Source organism: Mustela nivalis, assembly GCF_964662115.1.
Source record: "Mustela nivalis genome assembly, chromosome: 5".
In the NCBI taxonomy this organism is placed as follows: domain Eukaryota; kingdom Metazoa; phylum Chordata; class Mammalia; order Carnivora; family Mustelidae; genus Mustela; species Mustela nivalis.
This window is the reverse complement of record NC_139024.1, coordinates 85,552,782-85,577,754: the sequence shown is the minus strand read 5'-3', so window position 1 is coordinate 85,577,754 and position 24,973 is coordinate 85,552,782. Positions and strand designations below refer to the sequence as shown.

Here is a 24,973-nt window from a genome sequence, read left to right as displayed (position 1 = left end):
TGGAGTGGAGAAGTACAGAGTATATTGGCAAGGCAGAAGGACTTGCTAATGAGTGTTGGAGGCTAAAAGATTTGAAAAAACAAACAGAACTCCCCCCTCTTTTCTTTTACTGCCTAATGAACCCTTTTGAGACTGATATTGTCCTGATGTTAAATGCTTCTAATGGTCAAGTTGGCTGAGAAAGCAGATTGAGAGAAACCTAAGGGAGCTGTATCTGAACAAGGTGCCTGCAGTTAGGCTCTGACTAAATGAACCCCAGTAAGGCAGGACCCAGAGATTAATGGCCTGCATGTGCTCAGATGATTTTAGTGTTTCTGACAAGACTCAGCCTTCCCTAGCTGTTCTTGCTCAAATATTAAGTAGTACTTTTGCTTAACAGAGCTTTTTCTTAATTGAACACTTATAAAACCCTGATATGAAAACATAATGGACTGTATTCAAAGTGCTTTATTTCAAAGAAATATTCCTAGTTGTTTCTGATGGTAGCACTGTCTGCTTTAACTCCCATTATGCCCATCTGTTCATACAAAATTATATTCATTAGTTAAATCAGAATTTCCACCAATTGTTATCACTCAAGGAAAACATTCTGCCCCTAATCCTCTCCCTTCATTCTATACAACCTTTGCAAGCTGCTACTTCTCATTAAAACTCTTCCTCTCCCCACATCTCTTCTCTTCAAAATTCTTGCAACATCAGCCTCGTGTGAGTAATCTTGGTGGCTCTATGCACTTGATTTTCTGTATAATGAATTTATGTATTTAACGAACATTTGTAAGGAGCAGTATCATGCTGAGGACTACACCAGGCACTGGAGCATAGTGCTGAGCAAAGTAGAAATGGTCCTTGCACCAAAGGTCTCAGGGGCTGGTGCAGGGAGATGTGCATGGAATAAATAGTCATTAAATACTTGGCTGTTATCCAGGTGAGTTGTGCAGAGAAAGGCCAACGGGCGAGGGGAGCTTATAATGGGGGACCAGTCTTCGGCTGAGCAGGGCAAAGGGAATGAAAGTTCTCTCAGGGCTGATATTAAACAGAGACTCAAAGAACAAGTAGGAGAGAACCAGGCAGATCTGGGGTTAGAGCATGTCAGGCAGTGGGAACTGGGAGTCCTTTAAACCTTAGCTCCAGTCCAGGGGCTCAGTTCAGCCAGGGCCACAGCAATACTCACATGTCATTGACCTTTGGCTTTCTGAATGTCAACTATCTGTTTTATATGTACCCAATGCATGACTCTAGCTGCTAACTACCTACACTACTCTACAAGGGTTTTCCTAGAGGTTATAGCATAAGATAACAGAGAGAAGGGGAGAAAGATTAGCATCAGAGTTAATAGGGGCATCTGGGTGGCTCAGTGGGTTAAAGCCTCTGCCTTCGGCTCAGGTCATGATCCCAGGGTCTAAGGTTTAAAGGACTCCCAGTTCCCACTGGGATCGAGCCCCGCATCGGGCTCTCTGCTCGGCAGGGAGCCTGCTTCCTCCTCTCTCTCTCTCTGCCTGCTTCTCTGCCTACTTGTGACCTCTGTCTGTCAAATAAATAAAATCCTTTAAAAAACAAAACAACAACAACAACAAAAAAAGAGGGACAGAAATATGGAAAACTGCAGGTATGGGCATAGATATGTGGGGTTGAGTAAATCTAGGAGTTGTGGCAAATAAGGAAATAGGTGGGTCACAGCGAAATTTTGGAATTTCACACAGAAAGAGATAAGTGAGGAAGAACCAAGGAGTACAGGGGAATAAGAGTAATAAAAAAAGGGGGCAGATACTATTAATAAAATAATAGAATTCAAGGATTTTTATACCCAGGTTTTCTTTATGCAAAACTTGATTTTGTGGCTAATGAGACTGGAAGTGTAACACACTTTAGTTTAACTGCATTCATTCATTCATTCAACAAACTGTAACTAAGTGTCTGTGAAGTGCTTGAATTATGTCAGACAATGAGGATAAATGCATCATTGAGAAATGGTGCTATCATGTTATCTAGTGAAGGAGCAACACGTATAAACATATCCTTACATAAGGTCAGATAAATGCTGTTTCAGCAACTCACGTAAATGTTTGTAATTAATTACATCCTCTCCATCTTAGTTTCAGTATATAGATGGAAATGTCCTAAGAAATAGTTTGGTAACCTCTCTTACACTTATTAGCCCATGTTGGTTATAGAAATTCCATGCAGAACTGCCACTGTCCTTCTGGCCATCATTGTGGGCCTTACATCTGCTCGCAGCTTACAGACTTTCTGAGTTGCATGCCCCTTACTGTACTTATCAGTAAATAAATTTCTGTTTGTCAGAGTACTGTTGGATTTGGAGTTTTCCTTGTGTATGCGGTACTCTTTCCAAAAAGTCTCCTCGAAAAAATTTTAAGCCACAATAACAGGGTGCATATCAGCCCTGGAAATTAAGTGCATGGAAGAAAAGGAAGGGGACATGCATACTTGTTCTAACCATTAGCCTCACCGAGTGCTCCTGGTGTGACCTTTGTTCTCTGTCAGCCCAAACATCAAGTGAGAAACCACTGGGAACAGTGTGTTTGCTCTCTGCCTTTACAGAAATCAGAATCCGGGTTCCCTTCAACCAGTTATCCACCATAAGCAGGATTTCTTCAGAGTTTCAGTTTCCACTTGGCTTCCACTGAATGTGTGTGTTGAGGAGAAAAACGAATGCTGCCAGTGACAGTTGTAACCACTCCAAATCATTGTCAGTTTTCAGAGGATAATTTTCCATGTGCTCCTGAGCTCTTTAAAAGAAAATCTCTTCAATTCATTAAATAGTAATCTGAGTGATTGATTCTAAGAATAGTTTCTAGGTACTTGGAGATATTAAGTATAATGTGAGTTTCCATTCTTTGTTGCTTAAAGAATGTCTTCAGGAACATTTTGTTATATTTATGTATGAAATCCCAAATGGGAGTAAACATTTTTTTAAAAATACAGGTTGTGTAACTATCTCCTTAGCTTGTGCCATTCAGATCATTTGGTTCTGGCCCAATTTAGAGAGCCCAAAGCATCCCCATAAAAAATAATCCACCTTTGCCTCTTTCCCGAATACTGGCCATTTCTGGGTCACTCTGAAGATCTATATCTTCTCCAAGGGGTCTAGACTTATTCTGATACTCCCAGGCTCCTTTAGAGCTGAGAAGGTGCCTTTTCAGGGCCCTCTGTTAGAGAAATGGCCCAGGACTAGCTTTATAGGGCTATAACAAGTGTCCAGAGGGATCCTAAAGAACATAGCCTGGATACCCCTGCTATATGGAGTGCATTTTGTTTTACTATCCCAGAAACAATCTCTATTCATCTTTAAAACATTTCTCTGAGATAGGCAGGTATTCTAATCCTACTTTTACAGGTGAGGAAACAGAGACTAATAAACTTAAGAGATCTGTCTAAAATTGCACAAGTGGGGCAGCTAGATTCTGCCTCTAAGTCCTGGGTTCATTCTTTTATTATGAACTGCTTTCATTTTTCCCATTTCTAAAGACCATGCTTTCCAATCCATAATCACATTTGGAATTTTAATTATTCTCTTGAACCATTTTAGAACCATTTCTGGAAAGGGCATTGGAATTTCCTCTACAACATTCTCTGCAAGAGTAGCAGCCATGAGCCCATCCCAGCTCCAAGAGTAGACCTTGACTAGTCTAAACCAATTGGAGCCTTGGCTGTAGTGATTGGTTCAGAGATGGGCCTATGACCCAAGCTGGTCCCTAGGGAAGCTCAGGGTATATATTTAATGATTAGAGAACTTTCTCACATCAGTTATAAATAAGGATATTTGGCAGCCATCCCGTGGCTGTGAAGAGAGGCAGACTTCTACAACATAGAAGGTAGAGCAGAGATATTGGTGAAAACTAAATCCTTGGTGGTAGCACTGACCTTTTGGGTTACGTGTAACCTAAAACCTTTCCTATTATAGATACATGGGCCAATAAATTTCCCTTATGATTAAATCCAGTTTGGGTTACATTTTCTGTTGCTGCAACCAATAGTAAATTAACTAACCCCATTGAATTTACTATCAGCGGGAAGCTTAATAAGCATATTCTCTTTTATGTCACCTAAGTTGTCATAAAGCTGCTGAATAGAAGAGGTATTAATATTGTTTCCTGGAGCAGGAAAAAAAACAGTGACATTTGTTTTGTGAAAGAATTTCAAAGTACTTAGAGCATTGTCAGACACTTAATTATGATTCATAAGCAGTTATGCCACCCTCTCCACACATCTATCAGACCAACCTCTCTTTGGTCTGGCTTGGTATTTGGGCCTGCCTTGATTATTAGAGGTATTTCCTTTGCCCTCTTAGCTCTGAGGGTCTGGAGTTCTGCTCAGCATTCCCTGCTACCACCTTGCCACTCAGACTTGGGTCTGCCATGTTCCCTACTTCCTTTCCAATTACACTGAAACTCAGTTCCACCAAATCTCACTCCATACTGTTGACCCTTGCACTATCTTCCTAGGTGAAGCTAATTAATCTACTCATTTATTTGTTCATTTCACATAACGGTGTCAAACACATGTTGTATTTGTCAGATTTCTTTATCATAAACCAGAAACCCTACTGTAGCTGATTTAAGCAATGTAGAGTTTATTAAACATAAAGAACTGCAAGAAAAGTTAGAAAACTGGGCTTAGATACTACACAGCCTAGAGCAGAGCAAACAGGAGACAGTCCAGCCACAGCACTGAACTGCTCTTGGCAGTTCAGAACTCCGCCCTTGGCACCCAGGACAGTAAGTCCTGGATTCCAGAAGTTTGTTGCAGCTACCTCGGAGGAACCAGATGCCTTCACCACCACTCTCTCCTATATATCTGATCTTCCTTTTTTGTGGCTACCACCTCTCACCACTCACCTCCCAGCCCCACACAAGGTGTCCTTTTGATGGAGCTAGGTCTCACGTAGAACGTTGAGTTATAAGAGAGAGTAGGAAGTGTAACTTCATAGTGAATGAAACTAGAATGGGGGTTATCCTGAGAATGGAGTAAAAAGACAATGTAGTTTCTGCCCCATAGACTGGGGGCCAGACACTGCTCTAGATGGTGGTGTAGAATTGTGAATGAGAGAAACAAAGTCTCTGGCCTAATGAAGCTGAAAGCCAAGTGAGGGAGCAGATTTTAAAAAAAGGTAAATAAGTGAATAGAATTTCAAATAGTGATAAGAACAGGAAGAAAAATGAAATCGATTAAAATCCTGGAGATAGGTTACATTTGACAAGGTGTTTAGTGAAAGCCCTTGTAAGGAGACAAGATTTGAGCAAAGATTTAAATGATGTGACATAGGAAGCTATATGAAAATCTGGGCAAGAAGATTCTAGGTAAAAAGAACAAATTCAAAGGTGGTGACGTGGAGACAGTCTTGTTATGGTGGAGGAACAGTGAGGCCAATGTGGGCTGTGAAAGGAAAGCACAATAGAAGATGAGGACAGATAGGTAGACAGGGACTAGATCATGCAGGAGTTGGGTCATTATGGAGTTTCAGGAAGCTACGGGAAGGTTGTAAGCAGTGAAGTGACTTGAAGTAACTTATATTTTGTAAAGATTTCTCTGCAGAGAGTAGATCAAAGGGAGGTGAGGGGTGTGGTGGGCAAAAAGAGAAACCAGGATAAGTCAAAGCCTTGTATAGCTGTCCAAGGAAGGAGTGATGGAGGCTTGACCTGGAGTGGTGACAGAAGTGGGAAAAGTGGCCCAATTCTGGGCATGCTGTTTAGGTAAAATGAATAGAAATAACTAGTGGATTAGATGTCAGAAATGAGGGGCAATAAGGATGATGTGCAGGGTTTTGACCTGAGCCAGTAGGTGGATGGTGGTGCCATCAGTAATGATGGGTAAAACCCAGAAAAGAATCAGATTTGTGTGGAGAGGGAAGAGAAGGTCAAGAATAGACATTCAAGGGCGCCTGGGTGGCTCAGTGGGTTAAGCCGCTGCCTTCGGCTCAGGTCATGATCTCAAGGTCCTGAGATCGAGTCCCACATCAGGCTCTCTGCTCAGCAGGGAGCCTGCTTCCCTCTCTCTCTCTCTCTCTCTCTCTCTCTGCCTGCCTCTCTGCCTAACTGTGATCTCTCTCTGTCAAATAAATAAATAAAATCTTTAAAAAAAAAAAAAAAGAACAGACATTCAAGTGGAGATTTAGGGTTGCCACAGAGAGAGCAGCTCAGGGCGAAGCTGATGGTATAAATTGGGGGAGATAGCAGGATATATGTGTATATATGTATTTAAGAAGATTGGATGAGATTCCATATGAAGAGAGTATAGATAAGAATGAGAAACCCTGGAGTATTCCAATGTCTATAACTTAGGAAGAAGGAAAGGAAGCATTCATTAACTAATGTTTGAGAAAAGATGAAAACCAGGGAAATGTGATGTCCTGGTTACCAATGAATAAAGTGTTTCCAAAAGGATGCAGAGAGTACCTGTGTTGAATGCTTACTCGACTCAGAAGTCTAATAAGATGGCCATAAATACTTTGGGTACAGCAGGGGATTGCTGAAAACCTTAGGAAGAGCCATCTTGGTTTTTAGACTAGAGGACACACAGGATGGGAATGATCCAGGTGAGAGAGAGAAATTGATGCAGAAATAAAGGGGTAAAAGATACAGATGTAGTGAAAAGAAGGGCCATCTGTACCCCAATGTTCATAGCAGCAATGGCCATGGTCACCAAATGTGGAAAGAACCAAGATGCCCTTCACCAGACGAATGAATAAGGAAGATGTGGTCCATATACACTATGGAGTATTATGCCTCCATCAGTAAGGATGAATACCCCACTTTTGTAGCAACATGGATGGGACTAGAAGAGATTATGTTGAGTGAAATAAGTCAAGCAGAGAGAGTCAATTATCCTATGGTTTTACTTACTTGTGGAGCATAACAAATAACATGGAGGACATGGGGAGATGGAGAGGAGAATGGGGTTGAGGGAAATTGGAAGGGGAGGTGAACCATGAGAGACTATGGACTCTGAAAAACAACCTGAGGGTTTTGAAGGGGTGGGAGGTGGGAGGTTGGGGGAGCCAGGTGGTGGGTATTAAGGAGGGCACGGATTGCATAGAGCACTGGGTGTGGTGCAAAAAACAATAAATACTGTTACGCTGAAAAGAAATAAAAAAAAAAAAAGAAGTAAAGGGGTAATTGTAGGAGCAAGGTAAGTGAGAAGAGAAGAGGGAGAGGATGAAGGGCTAACCTTAGAAGGAACAGTTTGGTGACACAGGAAGGGCAGAGTGGGACATTTAATGATGGGACGGGAGATGGTTCTGGTCAGGCTGCTCCCTTCTAATGGAAGGGTGTGTGACAGTCAAGCTAAGACTAAAGGCAGGGAGGGAAGGCTGGATGGAGGTCTGAAACAAAAGGATAAAATATGAAATCCTCATTTCTGAGATTGGAGAAGTAATTTTTGGGAGAAATGATCAGTAATTTTTGGGAGAAATAAAATCTGTGGTCATGAATTTAAAGCAGGACCTGTGGTATTATGTGTTTTTGCCCCAAACAGCCTTTGAAAACAATTTTGTTTTATAAACCAAGAGGGTAGAAGAAATTCTGTTGGTGGGGATTACACACCTGAGGGGAGGGAAGGTTAGAACAATGGTAGGTGTTAGCCAAGGTAATTTTCAAGGGTCTGGGCCTCATGATGCCTCTGAAGTCACATCTGTGTGTGCCTTGTTCCTGATGCTTGGGATGGACATCCTAGCACTGGGTTCATCTTCCCAGGAAAACCCTGAAGCCCTAGTGGCTCCCTTTGGGCAGCAGCCTTTCATCCAGCTGGTACCTTCCTATTAAATGAAGAGTAAGATGAGTGAGACTTAGTTGACCCAACATAAACTTACCCCCATCACTTAGACTGGTAGCAGCCATTCACACAGCACTGAGCTAGCTGGCTGCTTCTCAAAATTTGTGCATTTTAACTCAACTCCCTGTGAGGTAGCTGTTATCCGTTCTCTGTTTTACAGTTGAGGACACTGAGGCAGGGATGTTGAGTGACATGCCCTAGTAAGGCTAGAATTTGGACCTGGACAATGTGATACCAGATTCTTGGGTCTCCATCACTAACCCCTACTGTCTCTCATAGTTCTTCTTTACTGCTCTGCCTCTTCTACCTTGAAGATGGGTCATAGAAATCAATTTTGGTGGGGATTTTAAAACTCTGGCATGATTTACTCTTGAGTTTTACATGAATATTCCAATGGCCAAAGACAGGATAATAATGTATCCTTTTCTATGCCAAGTTATATCCTCTCTCCAAAAATTACAGTGTTCACAGTGCTATGTTTTTGTTAAGTTTACTTCCCTCCATCTTCACCATTAGTGTACCAAATCATGTTAAAATATTTATTATGAGCCCAGGTTTTAGATGTCACCCTGCAATCAGTTATGATTTCTGTTTGAATTTTCACTGCAGTTGCATTTTAGCTGAGCGTAAGATGTGCATTTTCTGTTAATCTAATGCCATTATTTTTCTGCCACACCACAGGTGATCATTGCTCTTTCCGAAAAACACCGTGCACACATTCCCTACAGGAACTCCATGATGACCAGTGTCCTAAGGGACAGTTTGGGAGGGAACTGCATGACAACCATGATTGCAACACTCTCTTTAGAGAAAAGGAATATTGACGTATGTTGGTTCTTTCCCGAGATCTCAGTCTGAGTTTCTGTAGCCAGTGTCTGAGATGGTGCTGAAGGTCCCGGGAGGGTTTCCATCTTTTCAGCCAGGTTGGGGTATGCTTTGAGATGTAAACACCCTGCAGAGTTCACAGCTTTGGCTGGTTGGCCAGCATTATAATTACCCCCATTTGAGAATGGACTTCACACAGTCCAGGATGGTGGGAAGAAGGCTCAGATACAGATTTTGGGAAGCCTCCTGCTGGGTTAGTTATCTTGGCCAGAGGATATAAGAAAGGAGATGATTAGCTGCTTTTTCTGTTTAGCTCTTGATTACTAAGATACCTTCATCTCTAGGACATGTCCCTAGACCTGTCACTGAGTTCAGTGTACAGGATACTTTATCAAGGCCTGGCTACTGACTGACTTTCCTGGGTTGCTTTAGACTCAACTTCATGTTTTATGCATTGCAGTCCAATTCTTAGGATCCAGAATTTCTCTAGAAAAGGAAAATAAGAAGTGGCAGGACATCTTCCAAAACGAGGCCAACCCCTAAGTGCATTCTAAGATGTCTTGCAAAGCCTCTTTCTGGCCTGTTACAAATGTTTATTTTGTAGTCATTCAAGTTTGTGGGTTATAATAGTATCTGCCATAATTATGATTTCTATATGGGGCTCTGGTTTCATAGATCAGTAGTTGAAAAATAACATAAATTGCCATGTAGGACCTCATGATCTCCCACATGTTTACCATGGATCATTTTATTAGGCCAAAATAAAATTTTAATTAAACTGATGTTCTAGAGCAAAACTTCCTCATTTGGAGGTTTGGTCCCTCATTGTGTTTTATACACATCACTCTTTAGATGTGCTTCTTTCTTCTGTGAACAAAAATGAAGGGTTATCTTTCTAAGCCATAACATTTTAAGGAGTTATTTTGCTTTACAGGAGTCAATATCTACCTGCAGATTTGCACAACGAGTGGCACTCATAAAGAATGAAGCTGTTCTTAATGAAGAAATCGATCCCAGATTGGTAAGCAACTTTGAACTTACTAGGTTGGAAGAAAAATCAAAGTGGATTAAAGATTAGCAAAACTCAAGAGGCATATCCTTCATACCAGGCAGTGTTCTAAGTATTAGAAACCTATTAATTTATTGAATTCTCACAACAAGTTTTAGAGTAGATGTCATCCCCATCCCTGCTTTACAGATGACAAAACTGAGGCCCAGAAATGTTAACTAACTTGCTGAGAGTCACAGCCCCCATAAGTGGCAGAGCCGGGATTTAGGTACAGACGGTCTGACCCAAGGACCTAGCAGCTGCAGTCCCCTCAGTCCACTCCTGAGATAGTGCAGTGAGTCCTGAGGATGCATGGGACTTGGTCAGGGCCAGTTCTATTTACATGCAGGTGGTAGCCTTTCAGAAAACTTCAGTTGAAGTTTCTAGAGATAATAATAAAAATAGATCATCTTCTATAAAAGCTAACAGAGGAAAATGAAGTTCTAATGGTTATTAAGTAAAACCGTATTTTGTACAACTTCCCTGCTGCTTATTTTAGAGATTAGAAAAAAATTAATCAGTGGGGTCCCTGGGTGGCTCTGTCTGTTAAGCATCCAACTCTTGATTTCAGCTCAGGTCATGATCTTAGGGTTGAGGGATTGAGTCCTATGTTGGGCTCCATGCTCAGTGGGGAGTATGCTTGAGATTCTCTGTCTCCCTCTCCCTCTGCCCCTCCTCCTGCTCCCTCACTTTCTATCCCTCTCAAAATAAATAAACAAGTCTTTAAAAAACTTAATCATTAGTTGGGTCCATGGAAAAATAGCTAAACTTCTAGTTCTCCAACAATGAATCCTGCTTTACCAGAGTGCTTATTTACTTATTTATTTATTTATTTATTTATTTATTTTTTTTTTTTTATTCATTTGAGAGAGGTACAGAGATAGAGATAGAGCACAAGCAGGGGAGAGCCAGAGGAAGAGAGAGAAGCAGACTCCCCACTGAGCTGGGGGCCCGATGTGGGGCTCCATCCCAGGACCTGGGGATCACGACCTAAGCCAAAGGCAGATGCTTAACCATCTGAGTCACCCAGGCACTCCTATCAGAGTGCTTTTTTAAAGCAAAAATATTTGCAAGTTCCATGACTCAGATCCTCATTTTAAATGCAGATGTTTTTTCTCTGTTTTGTTAGTCTTCTTTAAATGAAATACAACATCAAATCAACTTATGCCAACATTGAAAATGTAGAAATAAAATATTTTAATTTTATACATTCCCAAATTAAGATTATATTACTTTCCAGATCACTCAGTTTTTAAAAATTTTCTCTAGAACATAAGCTGGTGTAGGCTTAGCAGTATGCATTATAAAAAGGGTGTGAAATCTCACCAACAGTGCTTCATTTATAAATTCCTCAAATTCCAAAATAATAATAATAATAACCTTCTAAATTCACTGTTACCCATATTAATTATTTCCTTCTGATTGTTTGCCGTGTCTCCCTGAAATCATTGTGCTGAAGTATAGAGGCAAAGGAGGTTAAAAGGATAGTGGGGTTATTTGTTTTACCCCGCTTGTCTCAGGAGCTTGAGCTGCCCAGCTGGAAATCTCTTCTGGAGAAACCAAGTGGGTGAGGCAGGGTCTCTTTCCAGCACAGACCCTGCTCAGACACCTGCAACACACAGTGCCCCCACTGGAAGAAGGAGTTGGAATTCAAAGGCTTGAGTCAAGTGGAAGGAAACACATAGGATAAATTTTTCTGCCATCCCCACCTCCCCAGCAAACAGCCCTGTTGCATCACAGAACAACCCGAGAAAGACAGCCATGATTCATTAGCCTGAAGACAAAAATTAGAGCGTAATTGAAGGAAAATGAACATATTAAATGCTGGAGGGTTTTTTTTTTCTTTAAATTAGGCTAGAGAGACTTTGAAGTTACTTGAAGAATGTGAAGAAAGGTGAGCATTGTCATGTGTTTGATGTAGGACTGCAAAATATGTAAAGAAGAGAGAAATCTGAATCAAAGCTGACAGCTGTTAATTGAATAAATATTGAGGTCTTCCATGTTAATTTTAGCCATTCTGACTGGTGTAGGGTATCTCATTATGGTTTTTATTTGTATTTGCCTGGTGCCAAGTGACACTGAGTGTTTTTTCATAGGTCTGTTGGCCATTTCTATGTCTTCTTTGGAGAAATTATTTTTCCGGTCTTCTGCCCATTTCTTGATTGGATAATTTGTTTTCTGGGTGTTGAGTTTGATAAGTCCTTTATAGATATTGGATACCAGCCCTTTATCTAATATGTCATTTGCAAATATCTTCTCCCATTCTGTGGGTTGCCTCTTAGTTTTGTTGACTATTTCCTTTGCTGTGAAGAAGCTTTTTATCTCAATGAAGTCCCAATAGTTCATTTTTCCTTTTGTTTCCCTTGCCTTTGGAGATGTGTCTAGCAAGAAGTTGCTGCAGCTAAGGTCAAAGAGTTTGCTGCCTATGTTCTCCTCTAGGATTTTGATGGATTTCTGCCTCACATTTAGGTCTTTCATCCATTTTGAGTTTATCTTTGTGTATGGTGTAAGAAAACGGTCCAGTTTCTTTTGTGAGGTGATGAGCTGATGAGCACTGGATGTTATATGCAACCGATAAATTATTGAACATTATATCTGAAACTAATGATGTACTATGTGTTGGCTTATTGAATCTAAATAAGAAATAAAGTAAGATTTGTTTTATTCATATATATATATATATATATATATATATATAGAGAGAGAGAGAGAGAGAGAGAGAGAGATATCTTCTGGTGCAAAACAATCTATAATTGATAAGTGTTATCTCCCATTCTCTTTTATAATGGCTTCAAAAAACTGACATTACTATTCATGACTTTATGGACAGAGCTTTTCTGAAGCACAGGTGACAATTGCAAATTTGTCACCCAAACCACCCAAACCACCCAAAACACAATTTGGAGGGGATTCCCAATATATAGCTCTCAGAATCCAATGGCACACATGAAACCAGCCCTCTAAGATCAGGATCACCAGGATTTTGACTTGCTTTCTTTACAAGTCTCAGTAAGACAAGGTGATAAAAGAATTATAAAGAGGCCAGAGTCTGTGGTGACTCAGCATGGGCCAAAATCTTCTATGGATGGCTCTCATTCCAAAGTTTCTACTGCAATTTGATGGGAGGTATGATTGTAATAATCTCAAAATCATGAAAGTTGGCTTAGTTTTGAGATTTCTGCTCAGTGACAGAAGTTAATTTAGTTGTTATATTTGACTTTGAATGCCTTAGCAGACTAGAAAATATGACATCAATATTAATTTGGGGGTGAAGGGAAGGAGATACAAATGAATAACTCACATAGTTCCTGTCTGAGAATTTTCACTGTGCAGAGCTGGATGATTCTGACCATGTTTTTGAAAAGAAGCAAATAACCAAAACCCACCCTATCCTGTGCATTTAAATGAAATTCCAGGAGAACTGACATGTTCAAAATACTCAGTGTCCCATTCTTTGGAAATTCTGGTCCTGTCAATATGTCAGAGATAATAGGAACCCTACCTATATATAAAATTTAACAAGTACTTTTGAAATGTATGTCTGAGGTTGAATGAGTAAAGGGAATTCTCCAGGGCTCAGAAACCAAGCTGAGGCTGCAGTTGTCCTGGAGTAGAGGGATGAAGGGAATTGTAAGAAAGCCATCAAATATGGAGCCCTGGAACCTTGGAAGATGGGCAATGAACATATGTTCTCTGCTTCTCAATATGAAACCGGTGAAAGGGTGAACCAGAAAGGAAAAAATCTGCCAATTGGCATAGGGAGATGCTAGGGAAGTTTATCTGCCTTAGCCTGGGCTTCAGGTGGAGCAAAAGTTGGTTTCTCTGCAAGTTTTAAATCCTAAGCCTCTGCTTCCCATGACTTCAAAGTTCAAATTTACAAACTCCCTTGGTCTAATGGACCCCAAGCCAAGAAGTTAGAAAAATAAGCACTAAAATAAATTCAAAAGAGTAGAAAGACAGAAATTAAAAAGTGTAAAAATGAGCAAAAACAAAACCCAAAGCAAAGATACAGTAGAAAGGAGTAACCAAAACTGAAGGTGACTTTTAATCTATTAATAAAATGAACAAATCTCGGGAAAGATTAATGAAGAAAGGAATAAAGAAGGCAGAAATCGACCCAGTATTTGGAACGAAAAGAAGACTTAACCATAGGTACAACAGATAGCTTAAAATAATATTAAGGTATTTTGAATGACTTTATTGGCAGTAAATTTAAAAGCAAAAATGGACAATTTCCTTTAAAAGCAACATTGAAGCTAATGCAAGAAGAATTTATTTTATTATTTTAATTTTTAAGAAGAATTTTTAAAAACATGAATATATCTATGACTATTAAATAGATTTAGTACTAACAGAGGTACCAAAGGGAGAGAAAGACAAAGAGAAAGAGAGAAAGAGGAAGGAAAGAATGGAGGAAAGTGGGGAAGGAGGGAAAGAAGACAGGAAGAAAGGAAGGATGGAGCAGACCCCATGTTGTTTTTAAGTTTATCAAATATTGAAGGAAGAATATAAGTTTAAATCAGTCTGCCAATTCTTCTTTTAGGAACTTTGCATTATGATTATTAATACGTGGTATCATGAGCTAGTTGGGTTTATTTGGGGAATTGAAAGATAATGTGTCATTAGAAAACATTTTAGTGTATATAACAAAAGAAAAAGAGCCATGGGAAAAATAAACACCAAATTTTAGGTAATGGTAACAAGAGATTTATTTAGAGAAAGCTATACAGAGGTTCAGGCTTCAAAAGCATCTGTAATGTTTTATTTCTTATGCTACATAGTAGGTATAATGGTGTTCACTTAAGCTAAGTAGTGGGTTTACAAGGTACCCTTTATATATCTTTTTGTATATCTGAAGTAGTTTATACTAAATAAGAAGTCACATGAATGAAGGTGATTCATAACAGTCACAGTTAAAAAGAGAAAAATTATATGCTTACATCACTAGATGCAGAAGAGATATTTTTAGCATTAAACATTCATCCATAGTTTGAAAAGACTCATCAAACTATAAATATCAGTGAACAGCCTGAAAGTGATTAAGGCTATCAACCAAAAACTACAGCAAACATTTTGAAGGTGAAATGTTAGAAGGAATAAGGTAAGAATGAACGTCTGAAGCATTATAATTGGAAGTTCTAGCTAGGAAAGAGACAATTAAAAAATAAAAGGTATGAGGATTTGAAAAGGAGGAAACATTTGTCATTACTTGCAAACAATTTGATTGCTTATATTGAACACCTAAAAATATTTAATGATAAACAGAACCAAACAATGTCCATATATAAAAATTAATTGCCTTCCTATAAATGAAAAGGTAACAATTAGAAAATACAATTTGACAAAAACTTCATTAATAGTAGCAACAAAACTCCATTGGATGCAAGCATGGTTCATTCACAAATCAACCAATGTGATAGAACAAATCAATAAGAGAAGAGCGAAGAACCACATGGTCCTCTCGATGCAGAAAAAGCATTTGACAAGATACAACATCCGTTCCTGATTAAAATGATTCAAACTATAGGGTTAGAGGGAACATTCCTCAACTTCATAAATCTATCTATGAAAAACCCACAGTGAATATCATCCTCAATGGGGAAAAGCTGACAGCCTTCCCTTTGAGATCAGAAGCATGACAAGGATGCCCACTTTCGCCACCATTACTCAACATAGTACCAGAAGTCCTAGCAACAGCAATCAGACAACAAAAAGAAATAAAAGGTGTTCAGATTGGCAATGAAGAAGTCAAACTCTCTTTCCAGAGATGACATAATACTTTATATGGAAAACCCAAAAGACCACCCCCAAACTGCTAGAACTCATACAGCAATTCAACAATGTGGCAGGATACAAAATCAATGTACAGAAATCAGTTGCTTTCTTTTTTTTTTTTTTTCTTCTTAAATTTTTTATTTTTTATAAACATATATTTTTATCCCCAGGGGTACAGGTCTGTGAATCACCAGGTTTACACACTTCACAGCACTCACCAAAGCACATACCCTCCCCAATGTCCATAATCCCACCCCCTTCTCCCAAACCCCCTCCCCCCAGCAACCCTCAGTTTGCTTTGTGAGATTAAGAGTCACTTATGGTTTGTCTCCCTCCCAATCCCATCTTGTTTCATTTATTCTTCTCCTACCCACTTAAGCCTCCATGTTGCTTTCTTATACACTAACAATGAAAATAGAGAAAGGGAAATTAGAGAATCAGTTCCATTTACTATAGCACCAAGAACCATAAGATACCTGGGAATAGCCCTAACTAAAGACATAAAGGATCTGTATTCGAAGAAGAAATTGAAGAAGACACAAAAAGATGGAAGACCATTCCATGCTCATGGATTGGAAGAATAAACATTGTTACAGTGTCTATACCACTTAGAGCAATCTATACTTTCAAAACCATCCCGATCTAAATTCCACTGGCATTTTTCAAAGTGCTGGAACAAACAATCCTAAAATTTGTATGAAACCAGAAGAGACCCCGAGTTCCTAGGGAAATGTTGAAAAAGAAAAACAATCAGACAATCAGACAACAAAGAGAAATGAAACGTATCCAAATTGGCAATGAAGAAATCAAACTCTCTCTATTCACAGATGACATGATTCTTTATATGGAAAACCCAAAAGACTCCACCCCCAAACTACTAGAACTCATACAGCAATTCAGCAACGTGGCAGGATACAAAGTCAATGTGCAGAAATCAGTGGCTTTCTTATACACTAACAATGAAGATACAGAAAGGGAAATTAGAGAATCAGTTCTATTTACTATAGCACCAAGAACCATAAGATACCTAGGAATATACCTAACCAAAGAGGTAAAGGATCTGTACTCAAGGAACCACAGAACACTCATGAAAGAAATTGAAGAAGACACAAAAAGTTGGAAGACCATTCCATGCTCTTGGATCAGAAGAATAAACATTGTTAAAATGTCTATACTGCCTAGAGCAATCTATACTTTTAATCCATTCCAATCAAAATTCCACCGGTATTCTTCAAAAAGCTGGAGCAAATAATCCTAAAATTTGTATGGAATCAGAAGAGACCCCGAATCGCGAAGGAAATGTTGAAAAACAAAAATAAAGCTGGGGGCATCACGTTACCTGATTTCAAGCTTTATTACAAAGCTGTGATCACCAAGACAGTATGGTACTGGCATAAAAACAGACACATAGACCAGTGGAACAGAGTAGAGAGCCCAGATATGGACCCTCAACTCTATGGTCAATTAATCTTCGACAAAACAAGAAAAATACAGTGGAAAAAAGACAGTCTCTTCAATAAATGGTGCTGGGAAAACTGGGCAGCTATATGTAGAAGAATGAAACTCAGCCATTCTCTTACACCGTACACAAAGATAAACTCGAAATGGATAAAAGACCTCAATGTGAGACAGGAATCCATCAGAATCCTAGAGGAGAACATAGGCAATAATCTCTTCGATATCAGCCACAGCAACTTCTTTCAAGATATGTCTCCAAAGGTAAAGGAAACAAAAGTGAAAATAAACTTTTGGGACTTCATCAAAATCAAAAGCTTCTGCACAGCAAAGGAAACAGTTAAAAAAACAAAGAGGCAACCCATGGAATGGGAGAAGATATTTGCAAATGACAGTACAGACAAAAGGTTGATATCCAGGATCTATAAAGAACTCCTCAAACTCAACACACACAAAACAGACAATCATATCAAAAAATGGGCAGAAGATATGAACAGACACTTCTCCAATCAAGACATACAAATGGCTATCAGACACATGAAAAAATGTTCATCATCACTAGCCCTCAGGGAGATTCAAATCAAAACCACATTGAGATATCACCTTACACCAGTTAGAATGGCCAAAATTAACAGGACAGGAAACAACATGTGCTGGAGGGGATGTGGAGAAAGGGGAACCCTCTTACACTGTTGGTGGGAGTGCAAGTTGGTGCAGTCTCTTTGGAGAACAGTGTGGAGATTCCTCAAGAAATTAAAAATAGAACTTCCCTATGACCCTGCCATTGCCCTCCTGGGTATTTACCCCAAACATACAGATGTAGTGAAAAGAAGGGCCATCTGTACCCCAATGTTTATAGCAGCAATGGCCACGGTCGCCAAACTATGGAAAGAACCAAGATGACCTTCAATGGACGAATGGATAAAGAAGATATGGCCCATATATACAATGGAGTATTATGTCTTCATCAGAAAGGATGAATATCCGACTTATATCAATATGGATGTGACTGGAAGAGATTATGCTGAGTGAAATATGTCAAGCAGAGAGAGTCAATTATCATATGGTTTCACTTACTTGTAGAGCATAAGGAATAACATGGAGGATATGGGAAGATGGAGAGGAAAAGTGAGTTGGGGGAAATTGGGGGGTGAAACAAACTATGAGAGACTGTGGAGTCTGAGAAACAAACTGAGGGCATCTATTGCCTGGAGCACTGGGTGTGGTGCATAAACAATGAATTTTGGAATATTGAATAGAAATAAAATGAAAAAAAAAAGCAACAAAAACTAACAATCTAGGGAAAAATCTGATTAAACATATTTTTATAGAGAACACGGTAAATCTTTATTGAAAGGAATCAGTGGAAATCATATTATGTTTGTGGATGAGATGATTCAATGTTATTAATTTGATAAGTCTTTCCAAATGACTCTTTTTTTAAAAAGATTTTATTTATTTATTTGACTGCAAGAGAGCACAGACAGGGGGAGCAACAGGCAGAGAAAGAGGGGAAAACAGGCTCTCCACTGAGCAGAGTGCCCAATGTGGGGCTCTTTCCCAGGACCCAGATCATGACCTGAGCCAAAGGCTTTTAATCAATTGCCCTTTTAATCAAATTTATTTCTAGTTAAAAATTGAGGAGGACCTTTGGTGGAATTTTATAAGCTGTGTCTCAGACTTCTACAAGAGAACAAATGACCAAGAATAGCCATATCTATTTTGGAAAAGAATAAAATGGTGGGGGCTTATTCTATCTTGATGTCAAAATTTCATAAGCTATAATAATTAAAATAGCATAGTATTGCTGCATGTATAGTCAAGTACATAAATTTTTTTAACCAAGAGCTCAAGAAAAAGACACATTTATATGTAGAAACATGTTATATAACAAAATTATAATAGCAAATCTTACATGGTTAACCATATAAAAAGCGAAATTAGATACATACCTCATACTTTATACAAAAACAAAAGCCTAAATGTGAAAAGCAAAGATTTAAAACTTTTATAAGAACATATAGGAAAATATTCCTATGGTTTTAGGTAAAATGGATTTTAAAAGGCACAAAAATACAACTCATAATGGAAGAAGTCAATAATAAAATTATATTGAAATTTAAAATCTTTACTTAACAGAAAGAACACCACAAAAAGCAGAACACCTGAGTGGCTCAGTTGGTTAAGCGTGTACCTTTGGCTCAGGTCATGATCTCAGGGTCCTGGGATAGAGCCCCACATCAGGTTCCCTGCTCAGTGGGGAGCCTGTTTCTCTGTCTTCCTCTGCCTGTCACTCCCCCTGTTTGTACTCTCAATCTCTCTATCTGACAAATAAATAAATAAAATCTTTGAAAAAATGAAAAACCTGGAATAGATTGGGGAAAAAACATGTACCTTGTGTAAAATTAACAAAGGATTCATATATAAAGAAGCCAGCAGACCAACAAGGAAGAGAAAAACAAGACAATTGAAACATGAGCAAGAATATAATAAATAAGTAATTTACAGAAAAGGAAACCCAAACAGCCAATATACATGTGCAAAGATGATCAACCTCCCTAATAATCAGAAAATGCAGATTAGAACTAAATGAGGTACAATTTTACACCTTCTGGACTGGCAAGATTAAAGTGTTTGTCAATACTACATACATAGTGAAGTAAATGTGGGGAAACAGGAACTTGTACATATTGCTTATGCAGAATGTAGGTTTATAAAATGGCTCTGAAGAGCAGTTTAACAATATATACTAAAGAGAAGATGCACATACTCTACAACCACACAATTTTATTTCTAAGCACCTCCTATAGCGAAACTCACATATGTGCCCAGAGATTTATAGTGTTAACAGCAACACTGTTTGTAATAGCAAGAGGAAGGAATCCTAAATGTCCATCGACAGGAGACATGGATAAATTGTGATATATTCCTTCACCGAAGTAGTATATTTCCATGCAAATTAATGAACTAGAGCCACATGAAGCAGGATACATAATCCCAAAAACCTAATGTGAGGAAGAAAAAAGCAAGTTACCATTCCACGCAGCATGGTAACATTTACATAGAGTTTAAAGCATGCAGAATGATACCGTATATTATTTATAGTTTAATCCATAAAGATGGAGTAAACATATGAAAACATGCAGGGAAATGCTCCCGATGAAATGCAGTACAGTGATCACCTCAAGAGACAGAAAAGAAATAGGAATGAGGGGCTCCAGTTACATAAGCACTGCCTTATTTGTTAAAATGAATTCTAGAATGATTTTGACAAAACATTAAGAATTAACGAAGGCTGGTGGTAGGTACGGGGTGGCTTTTGTATCATTCTCTGTACGTTTTCGCATCCTCTAAATTGCTCGTAATTTTCAAAGATGTTATGTTCTCTGTCACCAAGTTCCCTTTAATGAGGAGTTGACATTTATTCTCCCGCCTTGCCATTTGTAGATGATTATACGCCTACAAAAAGAAATCCAGGAACTGAAGGATGAACTGGCCGTGGTCACTGGGGAGCAGAGGACAGAGGCGCTCACAGACGCGGAGCTCCTTCAGTAAGCCTGCAGACTTGTTTTTGGGTCTTTAACTGTGAAAGTTTGTGTTAACTTCTTTGTTGGCCCCAGTGTTACGAATTCACCTCAAAGCATTAAGGTCTCCTGGGAGAGTCTGAAATTGCATGTAGGCGCCAGTTAAGAGTGGCAGCTTTCCACGAAAAGCTGGCGAAGGCTGGCAATGTTTTTGCCGCCTCAGCTTTGAGGGAGTAAAGAACAGAGCCCATAAAGGATGGGAATAGCCTTCTCATGCCAACTGAAGAGAAGGGCTTGATTAATAGTCATGCAATTTTAAAACATACACACCAAACACTCCTAAGCTGTGGATCTCAGATCTAAAAGGAATTCAAGAAACATCCTTTGTATTAAAAAGCATCTTGCTGCAAACACCAATTTATCCCATGCCAATGTAGCTCTCTCCTTTAATAAATAGATGGCCCATATATTCAAGTTCAAACACTGGAAATGGGAATGAAAGCAGGGATTCAGGGCCTTTCATATCTGCAGCCATGTGGCATATTGGGGGCATGGTGTGGCTCTCGTTTTTTCTCTGATCATGAGCCACGCTGCTGGGTTTTCTTGTTTCTGTGCAACTCACAAAGCATTTATGGAGTGATAATAATGGGCTGGGCTTAAAAGCCAGTGATATTCTCAATTTCCAAATGAGAAATAGAGCTACACAAGATTTTTTCTAAGGGTTTGGTATCATTTCACCTAATCCTCTCCTAACAGAGAAAATGGTAAATAGTAGAGATGATGAAAGTGTTTTCTTTAAACTATTTCATGGCTATGCCCCTTTAGGCCAGAGGTAGGAGCTTTAAGCAAGGTTTCTGCTATAATCAAAGATTTCACTCCTCTAGGATACCATTTTGTAATTCTAGAACACTGTGTTTAATAACAGGAGAGGCTCCTAAGACTTTCCTTGCAAATTCGCTTTATTGCATATATGCAATTCAAGTAAACTACTTGCCCAAAGTCACGTTTTGAAGAATTCCCTGTCACTCCTTGAAATAACTTGGGATAGCTTAGATATGGAGAAACTTCTCCAGGTTGAGTATTCCTTCACTCTGATGCTCCCTTCCCCTCAAAGAAAGGAATTATCAATTATCATCTTTGAAGATGTCTCCTCAGAACTGTGAACTTCAAGTCAGGGTTCAGCCAGGAAAACAAAAGCATCCTAGGCCTCTCAGCAAAACTTAAACATAGGAGATGTTGTAAGGAGGTGGTATTATAGGAAATAACACAGCACCCCAGAGATCAGGAACAGCAGTGAGCCCTATACTCCTGGGACTGGGGAGAGGATGGTAGAAGCTTATGTCAGTAAGGTCTAAGACTAGAGCCGACCAGAGGAGCGAGCTCATGATGAGTGCTGGGGCCAGGGAAGAGCAACAGGTGTTATGAGAGGCGTCATCCTGGCAGGGAGCCTGAGCTGCTCTCTCATATCACTTCCCATCATCCACCCGTCAGCCTATTGGCTGAACTGGCCCAGAAACCAGGTGTTAGGAGAGTCAGGGAAGGTAGTTTCCTGTGATGCAGGGTCAAAGAGGGGAAAAATAGAAGTTGGATCCAAGAGCAAAAAGGAAAATGGCCAACATGTCAAATAAATACCAGAGTTATATATCCTATCTGTTGTGCAGGAGGCTCCAGGTAAGGTTAAGATTATGCATGTGCTAGTTTCAAGATGTCCGGTCCCTCCACTGTGCCAAATCTGAAGAATTTTAGAACTGATACAAAGAGACATCTGAATCTCTAGCTATACCGAGGAATTATACATAAATCTCTCAAGGGACTGGGGGCTTCAAGGAATTCCTAGCAGATTGAAGGGTGGGGCCGACCCAGAGCCACCATGGAAAACCTACATCACTCTGCGTGCTGGCACCCTGGAGTGGGAGAAGTGTGGCAATAGCCTGGTACACTTGAGTTTGGTACAGCCCTAGTGGTGGGAGCAATTTGTCCTGTGGATCCCTGTACGTTCCTTCTTCCCTTCTCCATCCAGTGTTTACGTCAGAGTTTAGGATGGAGAATCAGGGAAAGGCTCCAGGTAGCTGATGATATCCAGAATAATTTGGGGGCCTAAAAAGCTCTGAAGTGAGCAGTTGTCCTCAGCTCTGCCTGTCCCCCGTTCCCACTGAAAGTGGCAAGGAGCACAAGCACCCACCACTGCTTAGCCCGTCCTCCAGGACCAGCTGCCTTCCCAGAGAGTCTAGAAAAGATGAGCTCACAGTCGGAAACAACCAGAAATAGAAGGACTGCTGACTTGGAGAAAGACCAGAACAAGGAGTCTAGTCTAAGCTTGGAGGGCTTCAGAACCAAACATAATAGGAAGAGTGATTAATACCTTTGGAGATGTAAAAGAAGGCATTACATCCATGAAACAACAGGATCTTTATTTTTATAAAACATACTCAAGAGGAAATCTGAAAAATGAAGAAATGTAATTGTTACCATTAAGAACTTAAAGGATGGCAGCATGAAAAAACAGAGGGACAAATTAGTCAGCTAGGACTACTTAGCAAGGCTAAGGAATTCTTCCATAATATAAGATGAAAGGGTAAAGAGAAAGTTGAAAAGAAAAGAATCTTGAAGAATAGCTCTAGCTTTACCAATATCTAACAAAGAGACGTTTTTTAAAGGAGAAATAGAGGTAACACAGAGGAGCCAATGGTTAAATAAATATTCTCTTAAGAATTTCTTAGAACTAAGAAAAAAAAAAAGACTTAATAATGAAAAGGTTACCATGTACTAAGCTGTATAATAATGTAGAAAAATTTTAAGACCTCAAAGTATAGGAAAGAATCCTAAAAGTTATCAAAGAAGAAAAATATCATTTACAATGAAGAATCTGATTTAGAGCAAACTTCTCATCAGCCTCTCTGGAGACAGGAACCTCTGGACCTCTGGTGCCAAAAAACAAAACAGGACTTTGAATGGAGATTTCTGTATCTACCCAAATTAGCATTCAAATGCAAATGCGAAACAATGCCTTTTTCAGACATACCAGCTTTGAGAAAGTTAACCACCCCAGTCCCTTTCTAGAAGAGATTACAACAGACTACATTTTCACAAAAAGAAAAATGCTACAAAGTATAAAAAACAATGAGCAGATGTTATTTCTTTACAATACTTAATATTGTATTATATTTACATTGTCTCTTTTACTGACTTGCCACTTCCCACATACACAGATGTTGTTGTTTAAAAATTATTGACAACAATCAAATTTGCCATTCACAGAAGTTTGGGGGGTTTAGACTGGAGAGAAATAAAAATGGGACAACTGTTTTAAAATACTGACAGACTCTTGGATGTAGTTGGTTTCCTTTGATCCACAGGTAGCAATACATATACACATGTCAATTGAACAGATTCTCTATATACAGTGTGTAGTGTTGTCTTTAGTTTTTCTGGGCAGTTGGTTCATTCATTCATTCAACATTTATTATTCATCTAGTGTTTACAAAACTCCACCCTAGGCCTTGAGAGATGAACACAAGATGAACAAAACCTAGAGCTGGCTCTCAAAGGGTTCACAATTTACTGGCACTGACAGACACAAGCACAAGTAATCACGATGCAAAATGTAAGTGTTATGAGAACAGATAAATAAAACACGAGATTGGGAAGATAGTACGGATTAATTTTGAGTTCAGGATCCTCATGTAAAATTAGTTTGTGTGCTTCCGCCGTTCCCAGTGAAATGACTTCTCTGCTGACAAGCTAAGTATACCATATAGCATTACATCTTATTAATGACTTTTGATGAGCAGCGAGAGAGAACAAATGTGGCAAAAGGTTATACCTACTCTGCCAAAACAAAGCACAGGGGTTCACAACCAGCTGGTGCTCCACCTTGGGTGCTTGTTCATACTGATAGTAAAGATTTTTCAGATAATGTGGGGTTTTGTTATGGTTTTCATTCTATTGTTGTTACAGTTATGTTTTGCCAGAATCCACTGGATTGAATATTGGCACAACTTAAAATTCATCAGACTTTAGAGTTCTGTATCATCATAAAATCAAAGAGAGAAATTAAAATTTGCCTGATATGTGGCACTGCTATTTAGTATCATTAGTCTGTGCTTCTTTGTCTTCTGGGGACGCTGGACATTAATTCAGGAGTATGAATTTGATCTAGCCTCTCATTGTGCCTGGACTCCATGGATGGTGAGGGTAGGAGGCGTATAGTGCTGTTGGAGAGAAGAGTCCCATGACTTGGCAGGACAGAATGGCAGAAATGTAGTGGCTTTGGTCTACTCTCTCTGTCCTGCTGTCCTGCTGTTTCCAGGCTTTATGCTGATCGCATGACATTCCTATCAGAGATTCTATGAAGGATATTAGAAAGCAGATATTTAATACATAACCTATTCTATATTCTATGTTATGTGCACTGAACACTTTGGAGATGTCTGTGAATATCTAGCCCTATCAGATTTTTTGAACTGTTTCCTAACATTCTGGCTCTTAATGTAAATATTTGTTGCATTGACTCGGATGCTTCAACTGAGGAGGCTTACAGATGTCAGCCTCCAGTTAT

General features: G+C 39.3%; 1 protein-coding gene across 9 annotated transcripts in view; it reads left to right on the top strand.

The window, feature by feature from the left end:
- Window positions 1-24,973, top strand: part of KIF6 (kinesin family member 6) — a 521,280-nt gene that overhangs the window by 221,406 nt on the left and 274,901 nt on the right. For 8 of the 9 annotated variants that reach the window (XM_082731109.1, XM_082731108.1, XM_082731114.1 and 5 more), the window contains 3 exons: window positions 8,470-8,613; window positions 9,548-9,634; window positions 20,339-20,442. In XM_082731109.1, coding sequence (XP_082587235.1) covers window positions 8,470-8,613; window positions 9,548-9,634; window positions 20,339-20,442 — 335 coding nt within the window. The remainder of the gene's footprint in view (window positions 1-8,469; window positions 8,614-9,547; window positions 9,635-20,338; window positions 20,443-24,973) is intronic. The other variant, XM_082731111.1, reaches the window with a different exon arrangement.